General features: G+C 42.6%; 1 protein-coding gene across 2 annotated transcripts in view; it reads left to right on the plus strand.

Moving 5' to 3' along the window:
- Nucleotides 1-20,971, plus strand: part of SPTBN1 (spectrin beta, non-erythrocytic 1) — a 148,275-nt gene that overhangs the window by 61,305 nt on the left and 65,999 nt on the right. For both annotated transcript variants that reach the window (XM_054701455.1, XM_037527414.2), the window contains exon 2: nucleotides 17,259-17,410. In XM_054701455.1, the coding sequence (XP_054557430.1) occupies nucleotides 17,259-17,410 (152 nt within the window). The remainder of the gene's footprint in view (nucleotides 1-17,258; nucleotides 17,411-20,971) is intronic.

Raw genomic sequence — 20,971 nt, forward strand, 5'->3', positions numbered from 1 at the left:
TGCTGCTTAGAGAGTTTGGAATCACAGGACTCCTTGTAGGATTGTTGAGTGGGTGAACACTGCTTTTATTCTCATCTTCCGCTTCTCTATCCAGAAAAACAGTGAGTATCTTTCTTAGCAAACCTGGCTTTGCTAGACTGAATGGTGCCAAGTCACTGTTACAGGTCTGCTTTTCTCAAGAAATTTTCTTTTGAGGATACTGTAGAAAAGCCCTGTTGAATGAGTGTATATGTTGTAAACTCTCATTTTGATCCCTTTTGTGAATAATGCTGGTTTCCTGGATTTATATAGTTCAAATGATCTTTTTCCTTTTCTTTGAGATGTTTTATACTTTAAATGTAGAAGGAGCTATGACAAACAAGCAAGTAGTCAGTGAATAACAGCTTCCACTTAACATGTTACCCCACAGGTCAGTGTCAATCAAAGAGAAAGAACACAGTCCCAGATTATCAGCAGCCTTTTTTGGAATTGATTCTGTGGCCCTCACAGCCAGTTTGTGGCCATTATGTAGGTAAACAATGTAGTGTCACAAACCAGTTGTTTTGAAAACACCTCAACTCCCCATCATTCAAATTTACATGTAGAGACCCTAACACACAATGAGGGTTGTAGCTTCATTTCTGCTCTTTGATAACCAAACTGTGAATAGACCAGGTCCTCACTTGGCAGGAGCACATGGCTGAAGATTGGGCCTGTGGAGTGAGTTTAGCATCGAACTGGGAAGATAGACCTGTTTTGGGGCATTCTAAAAAGTACCTTTGTGTGTCCCAGTTACTCCTGACTGTTGACCTGTGGATTTAGGTATAATGTAAGTCTTAGGAAACTGAAGAGAATGTAGGAACCAGTTCTAGCCAACTCATTAAGACTAAAATGACTTTATTGTTTGTCAGGTCTTGTGAGAAAATACAATGTGGCAGAGAGATCCTCAAACTGTAATAGTAAATAGCCTACAGCAGTTAACCATGCTTACTTTGGAAACAGGTTAATAAACCCAAATCTCAGTGCTGAACTGAAATGAGTATTTCTTTTCTCTTTTTCTGAAGAGAAAAAACTGCTGATGAGAACTGATCTTCAGTGTTGCTAGGACAATTCCTGTGTGACCTTCTTTGTGTAAATAATTAACGAGGATTTTTGGGGAAAGGTTAAAGCCATCTATGAAAGAGGTTTCAGGGTTGGTTCTGACAGCCGCTGGCCCCTACGGGGAAGGAAGTCAATGCTGAAAAAATACTAGGTTCCAAATGATTCAGATGGAACACTAGAATTATCCTCTTTAAAATAAAATCCCATTTGAAGGTTACTCTGGTTGACTTTATTATTAGGTAAGGAGATTGTGTTTCTTGTTGGTGAGCTGAGTGGTGGAGATTAAAGGTAGAAATATATGTGGAAATAAATTAGGAAACCCACTTTGACTGAAAACTTTTCATTTTTAAGGTCTATACTAGTTCTTCACAGCCTATTTCTTAACTATATCAGGAAGCAGATCCTTCTCCACTACTGGAAAAGCAACTTGAAGTACAGGCCTATGAGCTGGGAGGAGCACTAGTTATTGCCCCCAGATGCTTATTTGTATGTATGGGACCTGGGGTGAGGAGGATTATAACCACAGTATTTTCAGAGTCTCACTCTTTTAACAAAAAACGTCTCCATGTTTCTTTGACAGAATGAGACACTTAATACCAATAACTAGTTAATCTGAAAGGATTTGTGTTACTGTTGTGCCCTTCCAAGAAGCATGAGGCCTGGAGGTAGCCAAGAAGAGATCCTCACATAACAAATTCAATGATAATGCAAGTGTAGGATGGAGAGCAGAGTTGTCCATAGTCATTAAGTGCTTCTGCTTCATAATTAATAACCCTTTTGATATTCTTAGTATCGGGAAGGAAGGGGTGCTCCCAGTTGAGAATTCTCAATAAAGGGCTTCATTGAGGCACAAGGTGGTGACTCACCAGCTTGCCCAGGACTTGGGCATTGTTTGGTGCTAACAGACAGAAAATGGTATTGCTTTCCAGGGGCTTGTGGCTGGCGCCGAACTGCTGCTACTTATGGACTCCCACTGTTACTCCTCCTTAGCTAGCAGGTGAGCCAGCCCTCTGGAAGCCCAGCAGTCATGCTTTGCTTTTTTCTTTTAGCGTGTGTGCGCTGAGAACCCTTCTAAGCTTTTCAGGGTCTTATTTGAGGGCACAGCTTCAGAGTTTTAAGTAGATGTCCGAGGAAGCTTGAGCTCCTAACAAGTAAAACTCTTTCCCCCTTGTTATTACTGCTAATGCCTCCTCCTCACTAACTAATTAGCCAGCTGCTGCAAGTCTCATTAAACGTCATTAATCGTGAGCATCTGTCGATAGGAACTGCCTTAAGATAAAAAGAGGGAACTCAGGTAAACATTTTCATTACTGTTGCTAATTACCTCAAGCTGTACTTTTTATTAATTAATTGCTTTGATTACTTCCAAATCTGAATGAGGACCTTCCCTTATGCCAAACAACAGGCTTTTCACTCTCCCTGACTGCAGATGTGCTGCTTTGTGGTTTGGGGCCTGAGATACCTGTAATTTATCAAGGCCAAAAATGTGTGGCTCTGAAAACCAGGGTGAGGGAAAACACACCTGGAAGTCTGGTTGTGTGTAATCTTGACTTGTTGAAGCCTTCAGTTTATACTGATGTCTTTTTTTCCTCCCAAACAGATGCAATCTTAAATTATTTCATTTATTTGTTAAAACACACGATGGCAAAATAACAAAAGTGGTCTTGACTCATTGGTACAAGGGTCTAAATGGGAACTTTAATAAGGTTTGAGACGGAAAGAGTATAATGGATATTTCTATGCTGGGGCTAATAGTGACATTTGCAAAGGAAAGTATTGATCGTGGGTTGGGGTTGGTGGCAACTGAGAGCAAGGACTCCTTGATGGAGGGAGGTAACTACTCTCCTCCCAGCTGTCATACAGGGGAGATGAGCACCACCTCTCTCCATGGAACTTGTGATGGAAATGAAAGGACTGTTGAAAATATGGAGGATTTTTTCTATTGCAGACTTCTGCATTGATTTATATAAAACTCTGGTCTTGAAATTGTCAGGAATTAAGGCTGCAGGATACTTAAGGGATTTAAATCTGCCGGGGAAGAAATTGAATGGGCATTCTAACTGGAACCCCATTTCATCACAGTGGCAGTGTAAGGTCCTTGCTAATGTAGAATTCTGCTTAGAGGTCTGTAGAGTCAGATCTTGGTTCTATAGACAAGTCACTGAACCTCCGTCAGCCTTAGTCTGCTCTTGTGCAAAATGTGTTTCATGATGAGTGCCTGTTTTACATGGTGATTATGAGAATTAAATATTTGCATTCCAGTGAAGTGCTTAGAAGAGTTGCTGATCATTATAGTAAATGCTCAATTGTAGGGGCAGGAATGGCCACAGAGCAGCTTTTCTATGATCCCATGCAGATGGGGTAAAGAAGGAAAGAGTCCTGGAGCCCTCAGTGGCTTTTGCAGGCTTTTATTGGGATTCACCAGGCACACGGCAGGCAGGGGTGCTGGGGGGCCGGGAGGCTGGCAGGCCTCCCAAACCACCCACCGCCCCCCCCCGCCCCGGCCTCCACCTCCCCCCTCCCCCCCGCAACTCTTCACTCTTTCTGGGCTCTCTGGTATTCTTTGCTGCTCTCATCGTTCTTCATGCTTCTCAGCTGCTGCTTTTCTCAGTTTCTCTCTGCTTCTCTTCTGCTGGTGTCCCCGTGACGCCGCCCTTAAAAGCTCAGTCTTAGGGGCCTCCCCTGGTGGCGCAGGGGTTGAGTGCTGGGCTGCGAAGCTGCCTGCAGCCTCTGCAGCCTCTGCAGCGCCGGTTCGATCCCCAGCCACCGGCGAGGGTCCCACATGGCGCTCAGACCTCTCCTGCCGCCCGCTGCTCCCCTCAGCAGTGTACCTCGTCAGTCTGCCTGTTCTGCTCCCCGCTCTGGCTCTGGTGAATTCTCTCACCCTCCCGTGCTTCTGACTGTACCCAGTGCTTGTATAAATAAATAAATAAATAAATACATCTTTAAAAAGAAAAAAGTCACAAAAGCCCAGTCTTAGCCCAGGTGAATCCCATCTACATATGCCCACACCCTATTCCAGGTGCCCGCCATCAGGCATGCATTCAGGACTGCGGGGTTCCATCATCTATCCTGATGGCGGGAGGGCAGATCCTAATGGCGGGCAGCCTGATACTTTTAACCTTACCCTACACCAATAAATGTGAAGAATGGGGCTAATATGGGAGATGGCAGTTCAATTCCTCCATCATTTAGGATCATGAGCTTTCCACTTTTATAGGCTGAGCACCAGATCAACCCCAGTGGCTTCTGATCTGATCCTTGCTGCTGACTGCTCATGTTACCTGGACTCAGTCCTCAACTAGGAAGTTTGACCCCTTCATTTCCTCTGGTCAGGTGATCTTGGAGTGCTTTTTTCAATTGCTCTTTCATCACCTGTTACCCTGTTGTATAGTTAACTGTCAATGAGACTAGTGTGTCACTAAACTATAAGCTCCTCCAGCATCTGTCCTTATTTTCTATTACTTACTATAGCACTTTACAAACATTTTTTAGAACATGGAATGTTTTTCCTATCAGTGAAATCTAAGGTAGAAGCCCAGTAAAGAGTATAAAATGGGAGCTGTTCTGACCAAAATGCAGGTGAGAAAGTACTTGAAACCTGACCTCTGGGCTTCTGCTTTCTTCCTTTGGCATCCCTGCTTGGGAATGTGGTTTGCTAAGTTCTTCCCCTAGCATTCTGTAGTTCTCAGTATTTCTTCACTAACAGTCACTTATTTTTCGCTAATAATCTCAGTAAGCCCTTTTATAAAAAGGGAAGTATTAATAATTTGTTTCTCTTATTTTGTTTATAAATGTTGTATAAGGTTAAATACTGATCTGGTTTTCTCCAGAAGAAAGACATGAAAGTTCAGGGTAGCATTTTACTTATTTTAGAGTACTCATTGGAGACAACACTGTACTAGGACTTTTTGTGGTGCCCTGTGATAATTTGTTTTCCTCCAATGAGTGCCTTTTTTCCCTACCCATTGGTCTCAGTCACATTGGTCACCCACCATTCTCTTACCAAATAAAAAAATGAATTGTGTGTTAATCCCTCTCCCTCCAGAAATGTACTTTAAATATATGTAAAATAGTATGTAGTCATTTAAACAAACAAAAACACCCAGTGCCGAAATACGTCCGGTTTCTGGCTACTTCTTTGAGATAATTGCAGTTGTTAATTTGGAAAATTCCTTCCATATCTTTTTACCTACACACACAAACACACACACACACACATATATATATATATATGTGTGTGTGTGTGTGTGTTCATATTCATGTGTTCATAGATTATACTGAATATATATACACTATTCTGTGAGTGGCTCTTCTTGTCCATCTTCATAAAGAGATTTGTAATGGAAATCTCCCTTTAATGCATCCATGCTGTTCTCATATGGTTATATCATTTTTAAATCAAACTATTGGTATAAATTTAGTTACTGCTGACCTTTCCTGTTGGGTTGTTGCTCTTTTTTACAGTTTAAAAAAAAAAAATTGTCCATGTCCTGTATATCTTTGTGTGCTTGTACAAGTATTTCTAGAAGTTATCTGTGTGATCAATATTTAAATTTTTGATACTATCCACTTACCCTCCCCCCAACCACAAACAAGTGTGCCTTTTTCTCCATTTCAGTAAGTGAAAGGATTTGTTTTTTCAAGCCCAAGGAGTAGCTTTATTTTCACTTTGTCCTGAAAAGAGGAGCTGATGCTATTTACCACCCCAGGAGTATATATGTGGTCCTCCAACTCTGATCACCCAGACCGAAGATGATTGTCTTTGTAGAGACTGTTGAGGGCAAACAAAATCTTCATTACGCAGTAAAAATGCCCCTGAAGAACAAATCAGCTAAAGCCATAGACATCCTAGTCTGTACCTAGGTAACTAGCAATAATAACACCCTCCTTTGCAGGATTGGTTTACCCTCCCCTATTCTCCCACAATCTGGCAAAACTACAAACAGCCGGGGCCACGTATCTGTTGTAAGCACCCAACTTTGTGGAGTGGGAGATAATAAAGCTTTGATTGTAGGGATTTGGGGGAGGGGGGCACTGTATGTGGGCGAACACTCTAGGACATTGTAGAAATCTGTATTCTGTTTTGTGGGATGAGATTTGCCTTTAGGTTAAGCAACATTGTGCAACAGGTTTGAGTTTCCAAAACAAATAGAACAACAGAAAAATCTTACCTCGCTATTTATTCTCCCCTTTGTTCCTTTTTTTTTTTTTTTTACTTGAAAAAAATTGATAGATGACCAGTTGTAAGCTAAGACGATTCAGTATGATGACCCAGGTCATGCCTTGTGCATTATCATCTATAAAAATAGGCTCAAGGCTTTGATTGGTGTTCATATTAATAGAAAAGGTTTTGATTAAAAATTCTTTGAAACTAGCATAAACTGCTAGCTATACTGCCTCCTGATTAGTGTGAGGGATCCTGTGGTGCCACCCCTCATGTCAAGGAGGTCATCATAGGGCTTGAATCTGAAGTCATTTCTTCCTCCAATTTTTCTGTTCTCATTTATTAAAACAAGGCAGTATACATTGTGTGCCCGCCAAACTGCTTTTTGGCTTTGAGAGAAACCTTGTGTAACCATTTAGTGTATGGGTGAGGTTGAAGAAAGCCACAAAGGAAGTTCATGCAGTGGCTTTTCAGTATTTGACCCTGAGTGTTAACTTTCTCTTTTTCATCTTAAGATATCTTTAAATAACTAAATAATAATTGAATATGGGTCTCATTTATTTAGTGCTGTGAATCCTCAAGGAATTGAAAATTGCTCCACCACTTTTTAAGGAGAGAGCTCTTAATGACTTCAGGCTCCTGGTGCTTTCATGAGTTAGTAAAAGGTTCCTCACTCATGGACCTAAGATGAAAAAAAAATAGACCTTTGTAGCTGAATGTAGGTTCTAGTACATATAAAATTTGGTGCTCTACATGAAATAATCTTACAGGTGATGAAATAGAATACTGAGTTCAATATATCACTAAGGATTGGATGAAATTTATCATTCAGCAAATTACTTCCTGAATGAAGAAAACTCAAATGAAAAGTGAAATCTTGGTTTATGGACTAGAAAGTAGGACTGAGCTCTAAAATCACTTGTCATATACAATGCCTGCCCTCTCACTTAGTCCTGATAGTTTCTACAGTAGGTCTTGGTCACTGGCCGAATAGGACTTAGGTGATTCATTTGTAATCCTTCTTGGGACAGAGAACAGTTTTTATAAACATTTAATACTTTTATTTTGTTTTTTTTTAATTACTTTATTATTTTTTTTTTTTTGGTTTTTTTTTTTATAGAGGCATGTTATTTATTTATTTATTTATTTGTTTGTTTGTTTTGTTTATACATGCACTGGGTATAGTCAGAAGTGCGGGAGGGTGAGAGAATTCACCAGAGCCAAAGCGGGGAGCAGAGCAGGCAGAAGGACCGAAGTACACTGCTGAGGGGAGCAGCGGGCGGCAGGAGAGGTCTGCGCGCCATGTGGGACCCTCCTCTGGTGGCAGGGGAGCAGCCGGGGATCGAACCGGCGCCGCAGAGACCGCGGGCAGCTTCGCAACCCAACGCTCAACCGCTGCGCCACCGGGGACGCCTATTTTGTTTTTAAATATAGTTTCGCTTCTTACTAAGTGGGCTCTAATTCTGTTGTTGTGAGTGATGGATCGCTGGGTATCACTGTGGCTTGCCCCTTTTCCATAACGCTGATAAACCTTTCCAGATTAATTTGTACACACATAATCTTTTTTGAAGTACTTCTGTGATACCTTAGACAACCTTAAATTAAAAGTGCTTCCACTTTTAATTTGTTCAGGAAATGATTATTTCAGTAAACACTGTTCTATCCATGAAAAGAAGTTGACTTTGTGGTGACCTTCACCGCACTTTGATGGTCCTCTCTTTATTGTCTGTGTGCCTCTGTGGCTTAAAAAAGAGTCCCTCAGATCCTAGCTTTTTGAATTCAATGAGCTACAGTTAACTTAGACATCCTTGTTATATGGGAGAGCTCTCAGAGACTGTCCCGAGTGGCTGTAATGGGTACATTTGTCTTGTTGGCAGCATCAGAGCCCTTTTGAAAACATCAGGGCAGAGCACTGTCTTCTTGTCTCTCAAATGTCTGACAATAATGTGACACTTGAGTGTGAAAGAGAGTCCTGTTTTCCTCTGCACTGTTGATCCTACTCTGAGAATTCTGGAAAGCTTCTATCTGGAAGATAGAAAACCACAAGCAAGAACCAGGGCACAGACTATTTCATTTTTAACATCTTGGCTTAGTCCGCCTGCATGGTCCATACCTTTTCTGCGCATCTCATGAGAAAAGAAACATAGTAAAACTCTCATCTATCACCTCCACTTAATACCATGGCTCCTATAATAAAAGCCTACCTATAGTCCTTGCAAGTGAAGTACAGGATTTTATCTTAGCCAGTGAATGTGTGTCCACATGAAAGACTGGGCCAAGGATATAACATTTACTGCTTCTTCGATTGTTTAAGAAAGTAATATTCCCCCCCCCTTATACTGCAATTACCTTCATAAAATCTTATCTTTAGTGTGCCTGTTATAAAATTCTCTACTCGTTAGTCAGTATTAGTGTTAGCATCCTGCCATATAACTTTGTTAAGGATATGGCACCTGCTTTTAGTTAAAAGGCTTTCCCATATTTTAAGGATATTACAGATTACAGAAATCCATGTGACTATACTACACATCAACCTGGCTATATGATTAATAGTAAAATTTTAAGTCGTCCCCAGTTGGGTGCCTGTTCATAACAAGCACTTTGCCCATATTAACAGCTCATTTGATTTGAAAATGGAAACTTCAAGTAGGTTATAGCACCAAGGCCATCACAAAAAATTTTTTAACCAGGAACTGACAAACGTTTTCTGTAAAGTCAAAGATTGTAACTGTGATGGGCTCTGTCAGTCACATAGGGTCTCTTGTTGTGTCGTCTTCCTCCTTACCCTTCTCCAACACGCACCCTCCCACCCCATGAAAAATCATTCTGTGTCCCAGGCTGTACAAAAACAGGCTGTAGGCTGTTTTTGACTTTTCCTTTTCAGTGATGAAGGGCCTGACCTGAACTTTTCCTGGTTATCTTGGAGAGTTAGTACCTTGTTTTCCTTAGGCAGTGTGGTGTGGTGGTGTGGGTTTTGGGATTCTATAGGGTTCAGAGTGACGTGACTTCTAAGCCTAGGGGTGCCTTTGATAAGCCATGTGCCCTAGCATGCATCACCAGCACCTTCTGTGTCTCAATTTCCTCATCTAGTTTAAACTGGTAGATTGTAATGAACAAGGTGGAATTTTTTTTTTTTTTAAAGATTTATTTATCTATTTATACAAGCACTAGGCACAGCCAGAAGCGCCGGAGGATGAGAGAATTCACCAGAGTCAGAGGGGAGAGCAGAGCAGGCAGACCGACGAAGTACACTGCTGAGGGGAGCAGCGGGCGGCAGGAGAGGTCTGGGTGCCATGTGGGACCGTCGCCCAGTGGCTGGGGATCGAACCGGCTGGGGATCGAACCAGCTTTGCAACCCAGCTCTCAACCACTGCGCCACCAGGGAGGCCCAAGAAGGTGGAAATCCTAACACAGCAACTGCCAGTGCATCGGAGCCAACTAGGACTTAGTCTCTCTGGCTGCAACCTCCAACTTTTCCCTGTTGGACTATCCTGTAGAGGCGAGAATGCAGATTAGTAAGATCATGATACTGCTTCCTGTGTTGAAGTGGCAACCCATTTTCAGCTAGTTACAGTGAACTGTTTCTGAATATTTCTTCATAAGATCCTGTTTTTTTTTTTTCAAGATACTTAAGGTTTCTCTTCTAGTTTTGCCATTTTACACTCCTTAATTCACCGTAGTTCTCACCCCAGCTCTCAGCTTAGTTTGTTGTATTCCTCTGCCCATTTGTTCATCCCCGACATAACCTTTACCTCTCCCACAGTCTTGTCTTTCTGTGGATTGTGACCCTTGGGATGATGGCCACTATAGGCAAGTCAGACCCCTGGAGATTGGCTTTCTCAGTTCATTAGGGCAGATTTCCACAGGTTCCCCTGTGGTGCTTTGGTTTCCTTGTTGGCATTATCAGGACTGTGCTGCTTGGAAGAAAGACCCTCTGTAAGCTGCAAGCAGGGGCTGCCCCTCTGTTGTAAACCTAGGTGCAAGGTTATATGGAGTTCACAGTTGTTTTATAGTCTGCATGTCGGACTGGAAGCATTAGGAAATAATTGCTATTTGTTGCACAGGCATTTAGAACAGATGTTTACATGTGTTTTGTCCATGAAGGGACTTAAAACTTTAGGAAGAAATATTTTAACTCAGTTCTATTTATACACAAATCGCAAGCATAAAGTAAAGGCCCCCAGACTAATCCGTCATAGGGAGGACCTTTGGTCAAGATTAGTTTCCTTCCTTTTGCTGCCTCAAGATAACAGTTTGATTCTCTACTATCAATACAGCCAGCTGCCTGTTTCCGGTTTCCTGCTCCGTATATTTTACATGTTGCTCATGGAAAATGATCTATTTATTTTTTCAAGCTAAGGCACATATGGGGACTCCACCCTAATGTATTCTTTGGGTTTGAATTAGGATTTTAAAAAAATAACTCAAGAATTCAGCTTTAATTAACAAATTGTTACAATTAGTATGAACTAAATCTTGTGACTCTTGGTCTTCTTGGGTCATGTTTAAGATGTTAGCGTTAACACACCGTTGTGTGTTTCACAGAGTCACTCTACTGGTATGTTGTGGCAATTTCCCAAATATAAAACAAAACAAAAACTACTTTTTAGGCCAGTTTTTTACTCCTTTTAATTTGAAAGACAGTACCACAAAATTGCATTTTTATCACTTACCAGACATTGAGAGACAACTGCAGAAAAAGCAATTCAATTGTGAATGACTTTTAGTGCCCTACAATGATAACATTTAACTGATGAGGGCCTACCAGTATGATTTGGAATTTCTTTCTTTCCAGGAGCTCCAGTGAGAGTAGCAGCAAGATTTATTGAGAACCAATTTGTCAAGTGCTGGAAGTTTGCTGATTCATTCAACAAATGTTTATTGTATACCCACACTGCCAGACATATACTTAGGTTCTAAACAGATGTAGAATTGGGTCATTGCCCTTGAGGCAGTTACAGGTGAGGAGAGATGAGTAGAACACAGGACACCTAATAAAAAGATAAAAGACCATAGATTTATTGCTCTTCGAGAGCAAGAAATCTTTCATTAGACAGAGTTCTGCATACAGTGTGTACTTTGTAAATATTAGAGCTTCTTAAACTCTCTATTTCAGATTCATCCTTATTCAGCTTGCTATACAGTATTATCTACTTAAATAACCAGTCCTGAGGATGATGTGTTCATGGGATAATTGATTCATTATCTCCTTTTGATTTCTTCCCAGCTGCCTTCTTTATACCTCCTTTCATACTATAAACCCAGGTCTTTACCTAACTCAGCTATGCGTTTATAGAAAGAAGAATTGCACATGATTGCCAACTCTTACTTAAGGTGGGCCATTATCTTAGTACGATTAAAGAAGATTCTGATAGAAAGTATCCTCAAGGTTAGACTATTTCAAAAGTAGGATTAAGATTTGCTCTCTAAAGCCAGGTATTAAATCCAGTCTTTGGGGAAATAATGAGGTCATTTGTCAATTCCTATTTCTGTATTTCCCTTATTTTCCATCCAAAGATGTTCCATGCCTTCAGGCTTTCCTTCATTCATGGCTCCCATTCCTTTCCATAGCCCAATCTGTGGCATATGGCGAATATGGTTGTGTTTACCACTCTGTGCAAAGGGTGTTACAGAAAGATGCTGTACAATCATTTCCATGACACAATGCCCTTCTGTTCATCAAAGCTATTTCTGTATCCTGTAGCTTTATTCATGCTAGCTTAGTGTTCATTTTTCCAGTTACAGCAAATTCTCCACAGTAGAAAAAGTATTCAAAAAATACTGATGCATTATAACCTTCTAATACTGATAATGGTCATTCCCTAAAAAGAAAGGAAGTCAGCAATGTGCTTCTAGAAGGAGATGATGGAGAGGATATTGGTTTAAGTCCTTTGGCTTAAATTAAACAAGTAAGGTTTTTTTGTTGTAAATACCTACTGCTAATCTTTAAGACGTCGTCTTGAAACTTCAAATTATTTATCAAAAACAAAAGACAGTGACTGTTACTACAAGAATATGTGGCTGTGTGTCCTAGTCCTTCTTAACCTAAAGAGCAGTAAAAGAGACAGAGCAGGGCCTCCCCGGTGGCGTAGCGGTTGAGTGCTGGGCTGCAAAGCTGCCCGCAGCCTCTGCAGCACTGGTTCGATCCCCGGTCACGGGCAAGGGTCCCACATGGCACGCAGACCTCTCCTGCCGCGCCCGCTGCTCCCCTCAGCAGTGTACTTCGGTCCTTCTGCCTGTTCCGCTCCCCGCTCTAGCTCTGGTGAATTCTCTCACCCTCCCGCGCTTCTCACTGTACCCAGTGCTTGTATAAATAAATAAATAAATCTTTTTTTAAAAAAAGAGAGACAGAGCAGCAGCCAAAGACAGATGCCTAGCACATGTCATGTTGCCTCTAGTGGCTAAATAACCCTTAACCTCATTGAGTCTCGGGCTTGGCTGGAGGTTTGTTCTGTTTCCCACCTCTTTGATGGTCATAATGAACTATGCAGACATAATGAACTTTGGAAAAAGTATAAATTGCCATTCATTTGTATGAGGGTGTCATTACACCCTTTGTAAGATGAGGTTCCATCTTACAAAGTTCTGTGTACAGGAAAGAGCACCATAGTAGAATTTCACTTAAAACTCACTTCTTCCAGGGATCGGTAACTGGTATAGACTTCACCCCACTCATTGGAGTTTGGGTTTTTTCATCTGCTTCTCAGTTCTCATTGACCCAGAGGTTGGTTGATTCATCTCTGAGTCTGTGGACTGTCAGATTCAGCTGTCTGGACCTTCACACTTGGAACCACTTCTGGTTCTCACGGTTCCAGCAACATATTGGTAGATTTTGTGGTTATTTCTGGGTTCTACTCTGCATACCACATTGTGATGGTCATTGCAAAGATGGCTTGGTAAGGAGACCTGTTCTCTGTAGCTTCAAAGATGGAGCAAGACTTGATGGGCCACAGAGGCAGTTGGAGTTACCCAGGGATGGAGAAGACCCTTTCATAAAAAAAGGATGTGGGTTAGGATGGTGAGATTATGGATGATTTAAATGTTGTGCTAGAGGTATTATTGCAGAGTAATTGAGAACCCCAGCTTTGGAGCCTGTCCACCTGGAGAGTTAGTAGTTCCCCTACTGACTCATGAAGCAGTTACGAGGATTGTAAAGCACATGGATCGGTACCTGGAAGATAGCAAGTGCTTTGTGAGTGTTGTTACTATTCAATAAAAAATAAAAAACAGGCTGTTTTATTTCTATAGAACTAATAATCTGCTTCATGTATAACATAGTTTTTCCCTTTCTGGGGCTTTAAAATAACTCCAGGTGTAGTACAAGGGCTTTTTTAAAAACTACTTATGCTTTTGAAAGAGGACTTCTAAAGGCTTGTTCCAACCTGAGAAGATAGGATTCCATGGTCACGCATGTGTTTCTTGGATGGTTTGAGTGGATGGGACCTGTGCTGTGCAAGGGAAGGAGAAGGAACCGATGTAATAATGAGCAGTTGCAGCAGCCAGGCTTTTTGATGTGCTCTTCATCTCCTCACGTTTAATGGTTGAGCAGCTTTTCGCTAAGCCCCTATAAGTAAATATTGTGAATGGGGAGGGAGGGAAGGACACCTGAGAGACTCACAGGGAGCTGACCTATGGAGGCACCTGTGCCTTGGAGGTACTGCCTCTTGAGTTTTGGGCTGGGCAGGGAGGGGACCTGCCCCATGTCAGGGTCAGCTGTGTTCACTACTTGGGGGAGATGCAAGCATGATTAACAGGCTCTGAGAAGAAATGTAAACCAGCAAAATGGAAAAGCCTCTGTTGTAGGCAAAGAGAATAATGATTGGCACCCTAATTCTGCATCCCTCTCTGAGGAGTGCAGTCTGAAACCCCACCATTGCCAATTGGTATAACCCCAGATTATCTAAACCAGGGTTTCACCACATGGTGTTTTGGGCTGGGTGATTCTATTAAGGGGGCTGTCCTGTGCGCTGCAGGGGGTTTAGCAGTGTGCCTGATCTCTACCCTCTGGATACCAGCAGCACCTGCCTTCCAGTCATAACAATCAAAAATGCTTCCAGACATTGCCAAATGTCCCCCGGGGAGCAAAAGCATTCTTTAGTTGTTAACCATTGGTCTAAATAAACAAATCAATATGGAATTTGTAAGTATTCCCTTTTCACATTGCTAAATTTGTCTCATACATGTAGAACTTAGAAGTGGGCTAATCCTTCTGCTACGCCCACCGCTTCTTCGCACTGCTTAGGCACTAGGACAGCAGCTTGAGCTTGGAAACCAGGCTCCCTCTTCCATTGTCTATGCCAAGGACCTGCTGCTGCTCCTCAGGCAGGCGTCCTGTCTGATGGGCCAGTGTCACTGGGCTGTGAGTATAGAGGTGATGTCATTGTGCCTTCCCAGGAAGGGTGGAACAAAGGACAGTGTCCCCAAGGACACCCGGCTTCGTCCTCAGCTAGGCTGCTGGGTAAATTTTTCCCCCTCCTTCCAGACTCAAGTGTTTGTTGTTCACGAGTGTTCCCCCAGTAGAGGACACAGGGTATGCTAAGCCAGCCAAGCTTTGTTTCTCTCTGTTGAGTCCATATCCTGCCCCTATGTGTCATAAGGGTTTGGTTCTGATCCAATCTCTGCATGGAATCTTTTATGCCTTTTTCAGTGTTATGGCAAGGACCCGAGGAACTTAGACCCTGTGTGATTTTCCTGTTGTGCTTATGCTACCCGCCCCGAAGCTGTGAGGAGAACAGAGAATAGCAGAGAGTGCGAGAGAGCGAACTGTCACTCTTTCATGTTTTAAACTTTCTTCCTCTTCTTTCCTCCCTCTTCCTGGAGTTTCTGAGGACAGTAGCCCCCTGTCCATAGACCCTCAGCCTGCTCTGTCTTCAGTTCTCTCTGCTCCCATCTGTGACCTGTCTCTTCACAGGGAGGAGCGCTGGGGGTGGGCTGTAACTTTCAGGACTGGGTGCTGTGGGAGAGCATTTATTATAGTCTCTTGAAGCAAATCCTCAGAATCTCCTTGTAAAGAAAGCTGTTAATTCAGAACTGGAAAAAAACCAGAGGTGTCTCTTTAATTTGAGCTTTACCCAAGGAGTGACAGTTGGCTGGTGACACATTTTGTGCTTGTTTATTTAGAAATACCCTAATCTAAGCAGGTTTTCATTTTGATCCTGTTCCCTTGATAGGATGGGTGTGGTAGTGACTTTGAGCCACAACTCCTTTATTAACACCCAAGGATAGCTATCCAAGTCTTTATATAAAAGACATTTCCAACCTCAGTGTAGCACATATAAGGTCTTTGTTTAAAAAAAAAAAAAAGGGTAACCCTAAATACATCCAAACTGGGAGTTGCTTATCATTTGGGAAATGTACCTAAGTGAAGCTTAATTTGTCTAGTATGTTCTGTCCTGGTCCTACTCTATCTAAAAAGCCAAACTCAGGTTAAAAAAATACAACTTTCTGTATATAAAGTTACCATTCATCATGGTGATTGTGTGATTAATAATGCATGCTGTCTTTTCTATATGACATACTATGATGATAGCAGTGCAGTTCCCCTTTCTGTCTGTGGCATGCCCCTCACTGCCATGTGCTTGTTCCCTCATTCTTGTCCTCTCTGATCCTTTGTCTGTTTCTGGTTGGCATTTGTTCTAGGGAAAGGCCCTTCTCTCCCTCTGGATGGATGGGCTGTTCCTTTAGGGAAAGATTGGCCCTGGAGGAGCAGCTGACTGTAGCAGGTGGCTGACTATCTTGGCTGGTGTTCCAGTGGCCTCACCTGCCAGGTTGGTAGCAGTAACGGCTCATCCATTGTAGTCTCTGCCTCCTCCCTCCCCATGGTGGGGGTGAGTGAAGAACTCAGTAAAACCTTCCAGGTAGACTTCTAGAATGCTCTGGCCAGTACTCCCAGGCCATCTGGCACATGCCCCATCAGCAAGGGTGGCTTTTCAGTTATCACTCAGTGGGGCTTAAATACATAAACCATTGTCTGGGTCTGCTTCATTTGTTTGTTGTTGATTCATGTGTAAGTGTCTTGGTGGGTTTGAGTTTGCACTGGAAGGAGGCAGCCTTGAGGTTCTTTCAGCCCAAACTCATGATGGTAGAACTAGAGGTGGGGAAGTAACTGACAGGAGGGTAGCTCTGTGAAGGAAAGTGGGTGAGTATGAATGTGTGGGTCCTGGGCACTTTCTGTGGGTCTCTGTTGAAAGTCTTCAGCACATTTTGCAGAAGCAAGAAGATTGAGTCAATTCTGGCCATTTTATGCTCTGAATTAGAGCTTGATCACCAAGGCTTGAAGAACTTAATATTGTTTCCTGGATGACTTAAACATGCAACCACCACACTTCAGATTATAAACTAGCAGTTCCTGCCATCAAAAGGTTGGAGTTTGGAGGTGATAGTTGTCTACTTTTTTATAGCTCCTGAGCCCAGCGTCTGCAAATTTTTGGTGAAACTTTGGATCCGTGAGCAGCTCTTCCAGTTTCCGGCCAAATCTCTTTACACTCTATCACCTTGCCTATCATTTTTCTGTTGCTCATGGAGCAAGCGTGTGACTGAGCAGGTAAAAGGGTCATTGCAAATCAAGGTCATGAGTGAATTTATCTTCTCAGGTGATGGCTCTGCTCTGTTCATGAGGAAAGCAATTTCTTGCTGTCTCCTGAGCTTTTCTACACTATGTCCTTCTATATACTAACATACACATTAGAAACTTTACCAATCAAATAAGGTATTACTGGGCAGGACTATGGACTAGACCCCACTGTGACGTACGGCATCCTGCTGTCCCTTCAGCAAAGATGGAAGAACGTGAAATGAATGAGAGCATAGGATATCCTGCTGTTGTGACACTGAGGGGCTCCACTGTTGCTGATAGAATTCCTGTGTTCCCAAAGAGTTGGTTGTACTTATGAAGAGCTAAGCAGAGGTTTCATTAATTTTCCTCTTCTTCCTTGGGCTGGGGTCCTGTGATCCTGTGAGCACAACCCCACCTCTGTGGTTGGAAGTAAAGTGAATTCTCCTCTGCTTGCAGATGAGCGTGAAGCTGTGCAGAAAAAGACCTTTACCAAGTGGGTCAACTCCCACCTCGCCCGCGTGTCTTGTCGCATCACAGACCTATACACTGACCTTCGAGATGGACGTATGCTCATCAAGCTGCTGGAGGTCCTTTCTGGAGAGAGGCTGGTGAGTATCAATGTTGTTAAGTGTCTTCCACCGTAGGTGTGAAAAGATTTTTGAAAAATCACATGTGGACTTGTCTCCTGCTGAATTCTGCAATTTATGGCTGATATTGTCGAGAAGGAGAATCTCGATACCTCCATTATAACATTCTGAGTGTCTGGGTGATGTTCTTGAACTACAATAAAGTAGCCGTGTTCTGGTAATTTGCATGATACTACCTCTGATCGGAAAGATCTTGCTGGTTTCCCCGTTAAACAGGAAATTGAAGGGCCACTCTTGGACACTGTTTCCTACAAGATCATGGAATAATTTAGATTTGTCTTACTGATTCTCTGGAAAATCTCAACTGCCATTTTAAGGTGGCAGGAATTGAATTCAGTGGTGTCAGTAGTGTTTTACTTTTCTTCCTGCACACTTTATTTTGGGGGTGGAGGGAAAGGCTGATGTTTTGTCATCTCCTTGGAAACTAGGAGCTTGTGATGAATTAACTCACTTTTTGAACAGGGCTGTTGTCAGCCTACTGTAAAAATACTATCTGTTTCCACTTTGCAGAGCTACCATGCTGTCTCTAATAGGACTTTTGTTTATGAACATTAATTCAAAGAAGTTTAAACCAGTCACTACAACTGACCCAACAGGTTTTGTCTCGCTTTCGTTTGAAAGTGGATGCTGTATTCCACCAGAGCGCACGCAGTTTCATAGGTGGTGGTGGGGCCAAGCCAAAAGCTGACGCCCAGGGAGAGAGCCCACATCTGTAGTGACATCACCAGGAAAATATGATGCTGGTGGTTGGCGGGGCTGCTAGGAAACCTTATTTTTAAACATGATCTCCACCCTGTAACTTGACAGATGCAGTGGGTCTTTGTGCAAACCTCCCCACACACCTCTGGCCACAGGCAAGGGACAGGGTTGTACCCTGCTCTATTATTAGACCACGGACAAAATTTCTTCTGAGCCTGGATAAAAGGGCAGTCAGTTTTCCCTCTCCCTGATCCTCCCTGATCCTCCTCTGAAAAATAATGAAGCCTTATCTTACTCATACTGAGTGTTTTCCCCTGCCCTTTGTTCAGTGAGCATGCAAATCTGGTAGCTTCATTTTCTTTGAGAGTTTGTGGGTCAGACTAGACAATCTAGAGAGATAAAGGAGGCTCTCACCCACGACCACGCCAGTAGTCGAGATGGTGGCTCATAGGGTGAGCATGGCACAGTGGACCTATGTGGGGCAGGCAAGGGCTCGTCATTTATTGCACTTTAACTTATTTTTTGAAGCATGACTTGAGAGCTGGCCAGAATTATCTTGACATGTAACTTAAAATATACTTTCAATAACCAGACTCTTCCCCACCTCTCGTTCTTTTTCTCCCCTTCCAATGTTTAGCCTAGTATAATTGTTTATTGGTTTATTTTATGAATATTGTTTTGAAAGTAGCTTTAAAAAATCATTTAAGGTCACATGGGTAGAAATTAGTTTGAACATTTTCTTCCCCAGTAGGGTTCTATTTTCCAGGCTGTAGGGAGTAAATTGTTCGCCTTTGAAGGTCCTCAATCCTTTTACATGAAGAAGATCGTGTCTTTGGTAATGTTCACATGGTAAATGATATCCCATCCATTTAATTCTGGACAGGGCAACAAAAATATTAATAGGGAGAAAAAAGCAACCACAAAGTATATAATTCTTAGTTGTGTGTGGACACTTACTCCCACTCCTCTTTTGTTTCCTGCAGGCAATAATTTTGGGTTTGTTAATTTTTTCAATTTTTTGCAGTTACCCAGAAACCTAAGAGTGTTGAGATAGAGAAGGACATGCTAGGCACCACAGCCTCTTAGGTAGTCAGTGTCTAAAATTAGGTACACTACCCAAGTGCCTTTCCTTTAATTATCCATTCCTCACAGCCAATCCTTATAATAAGTTGAGTGGTCTGATTAATCATCTTATTCCAGAAAATAAGGATACCATAGATATTGTGAGATAAAACTCTTGTTTGTTTGGGCTGGAGACTTTCAGCTTTTCTGTCCCTGTGGTGTATTTAGTTCACCTTTCTGCAGCTGGTTGCAGAGGCTACAGGGGACTTGTGTTAGATACCCTTTCTTGTAGGAGAGAAGCTCCAGAGAGGGCTCTCCTCACCCCAAAGGATCCTTCCAAGTTCAGATTCCAAAACCGGTTAGCATGTCCGGGTCTGAGTAGATTAATGTGCACTTTGAAACATGTCTCATCACATTCAGTCAGCGGTGGGCATTCTGCACCAGTGATCCACATCCACGGGGAACGTGAACATTTGCACTCCATTTGGAGCTGCATCACAGTCAGTATTTTAGCATTGGCACTTAGCACCAGCTAGGCAGTAAGTAGTAGGTAAATGTTTTGAAGGACTTTGGTATCTAAATGTATTAATACTTCATTAAGATAAATAGATTCTTCCAGCCAGTTCATCCCTCAAATTATGTCCCCAAAGGACTTAATTTGTCTGATTTATTAAAAAAAAAAAATTGAGGGGCCTCCCCGGTGGCGCAGCGGTTGAGCGCTGGGTTGCGAAGCTGCCCGCGGCCTCTGCGGCGCCGGTTCGATCCCCGGCTGCTCCCCGGCCACCAGAGGAGGGTCCCACATGGCGTGCAGACTTCTCCTGCCGCCCGCTGCTCCCCTCAGCAGTGTACTTCGGTCCTTCTGCCTGCTCTGCTCCCCGCTCTGGTTCTGGTGAATTCTCTCACCCTCCCGCGCTTCTGACTGTACCCAGTGCATGTATAAACAAAAAACAAACAAACCAGCAAACAAATAAATAAAGCATGCCTCTATAAAAAAAAAAAAAAAAAAAAAAAAAATTGAGATATTTTCATATAACCCTGCCTTAAATTTTGGCTAGATAAAATCTGAGTTAAAATTGAGGTTTTACATCAGCATTTAGATTATTTAAGGCATGTGATTCTGATACAGTGTGGGGAACATCCAAAGGCACAAATCCCCATTTCTGGTCCTGGCTTGGGCAGGATCCCCATCCAGAAGCAGCCCTCTCTCTGCTTGGTTTTGTCAGCTCATGGAGCAATAAGGTTGAGTCAGAAAGTTGCAGCTGATTGGGATTGGGTTGATGACAAAGAAGGACATTCCTCTCCAATAACTGGAATAACTTTCCAATAATGGAAATCAGGGTTGGTGGTATAATGGTGAGCATAGCTGCCCTCCAATGACTGAAATCACTGTGGATTGTTACTCTCTAACGGCCTTGCTTTTAAATTCCCTGAAAAATGTAGACCCACCCTTGACTTTAGCATCTACCAAAGAGGTGGAAGTAGGGGGGAGATGCAGAATCTGTGCTGGTCACTTTGTCATTGGCCCCAGATCCCAGAACCATATTAGAAGGGGACTTCTAATCTTCCCTGCAGCATTAACATCTGGAGGGAGTGGGGTTTCTGGCATGGGATCATCAGGCCTGGACTTGATGGTGAAGTGGAGTCCCAGGTCCCAGTACCTGCATTGAACATTTGCCTGTGCTTGTCACTGTCCTTCCATGGGCCTCAGCAGATGATTTTAGTTAATATGGCCAGTTTTCTGCTTTGCTTCTGCCAGACTGA

Source organism: Talpa occidentalis, unplaced genomic scaffold (assembly GCF_014898055.3).
Source record: "Talpa occidentalis isolate TD23 unplaced genomic scaffold, MPIMG_talOcc4v2.1 talOcc4.5, whole genome shotgun sequence".
Lineage (NCBI taxonomy): Eukaryota > Metazoa > Chordata > Mammalia > Eulipotyphla > Talpidae > Talpa > Talpa occidentalis.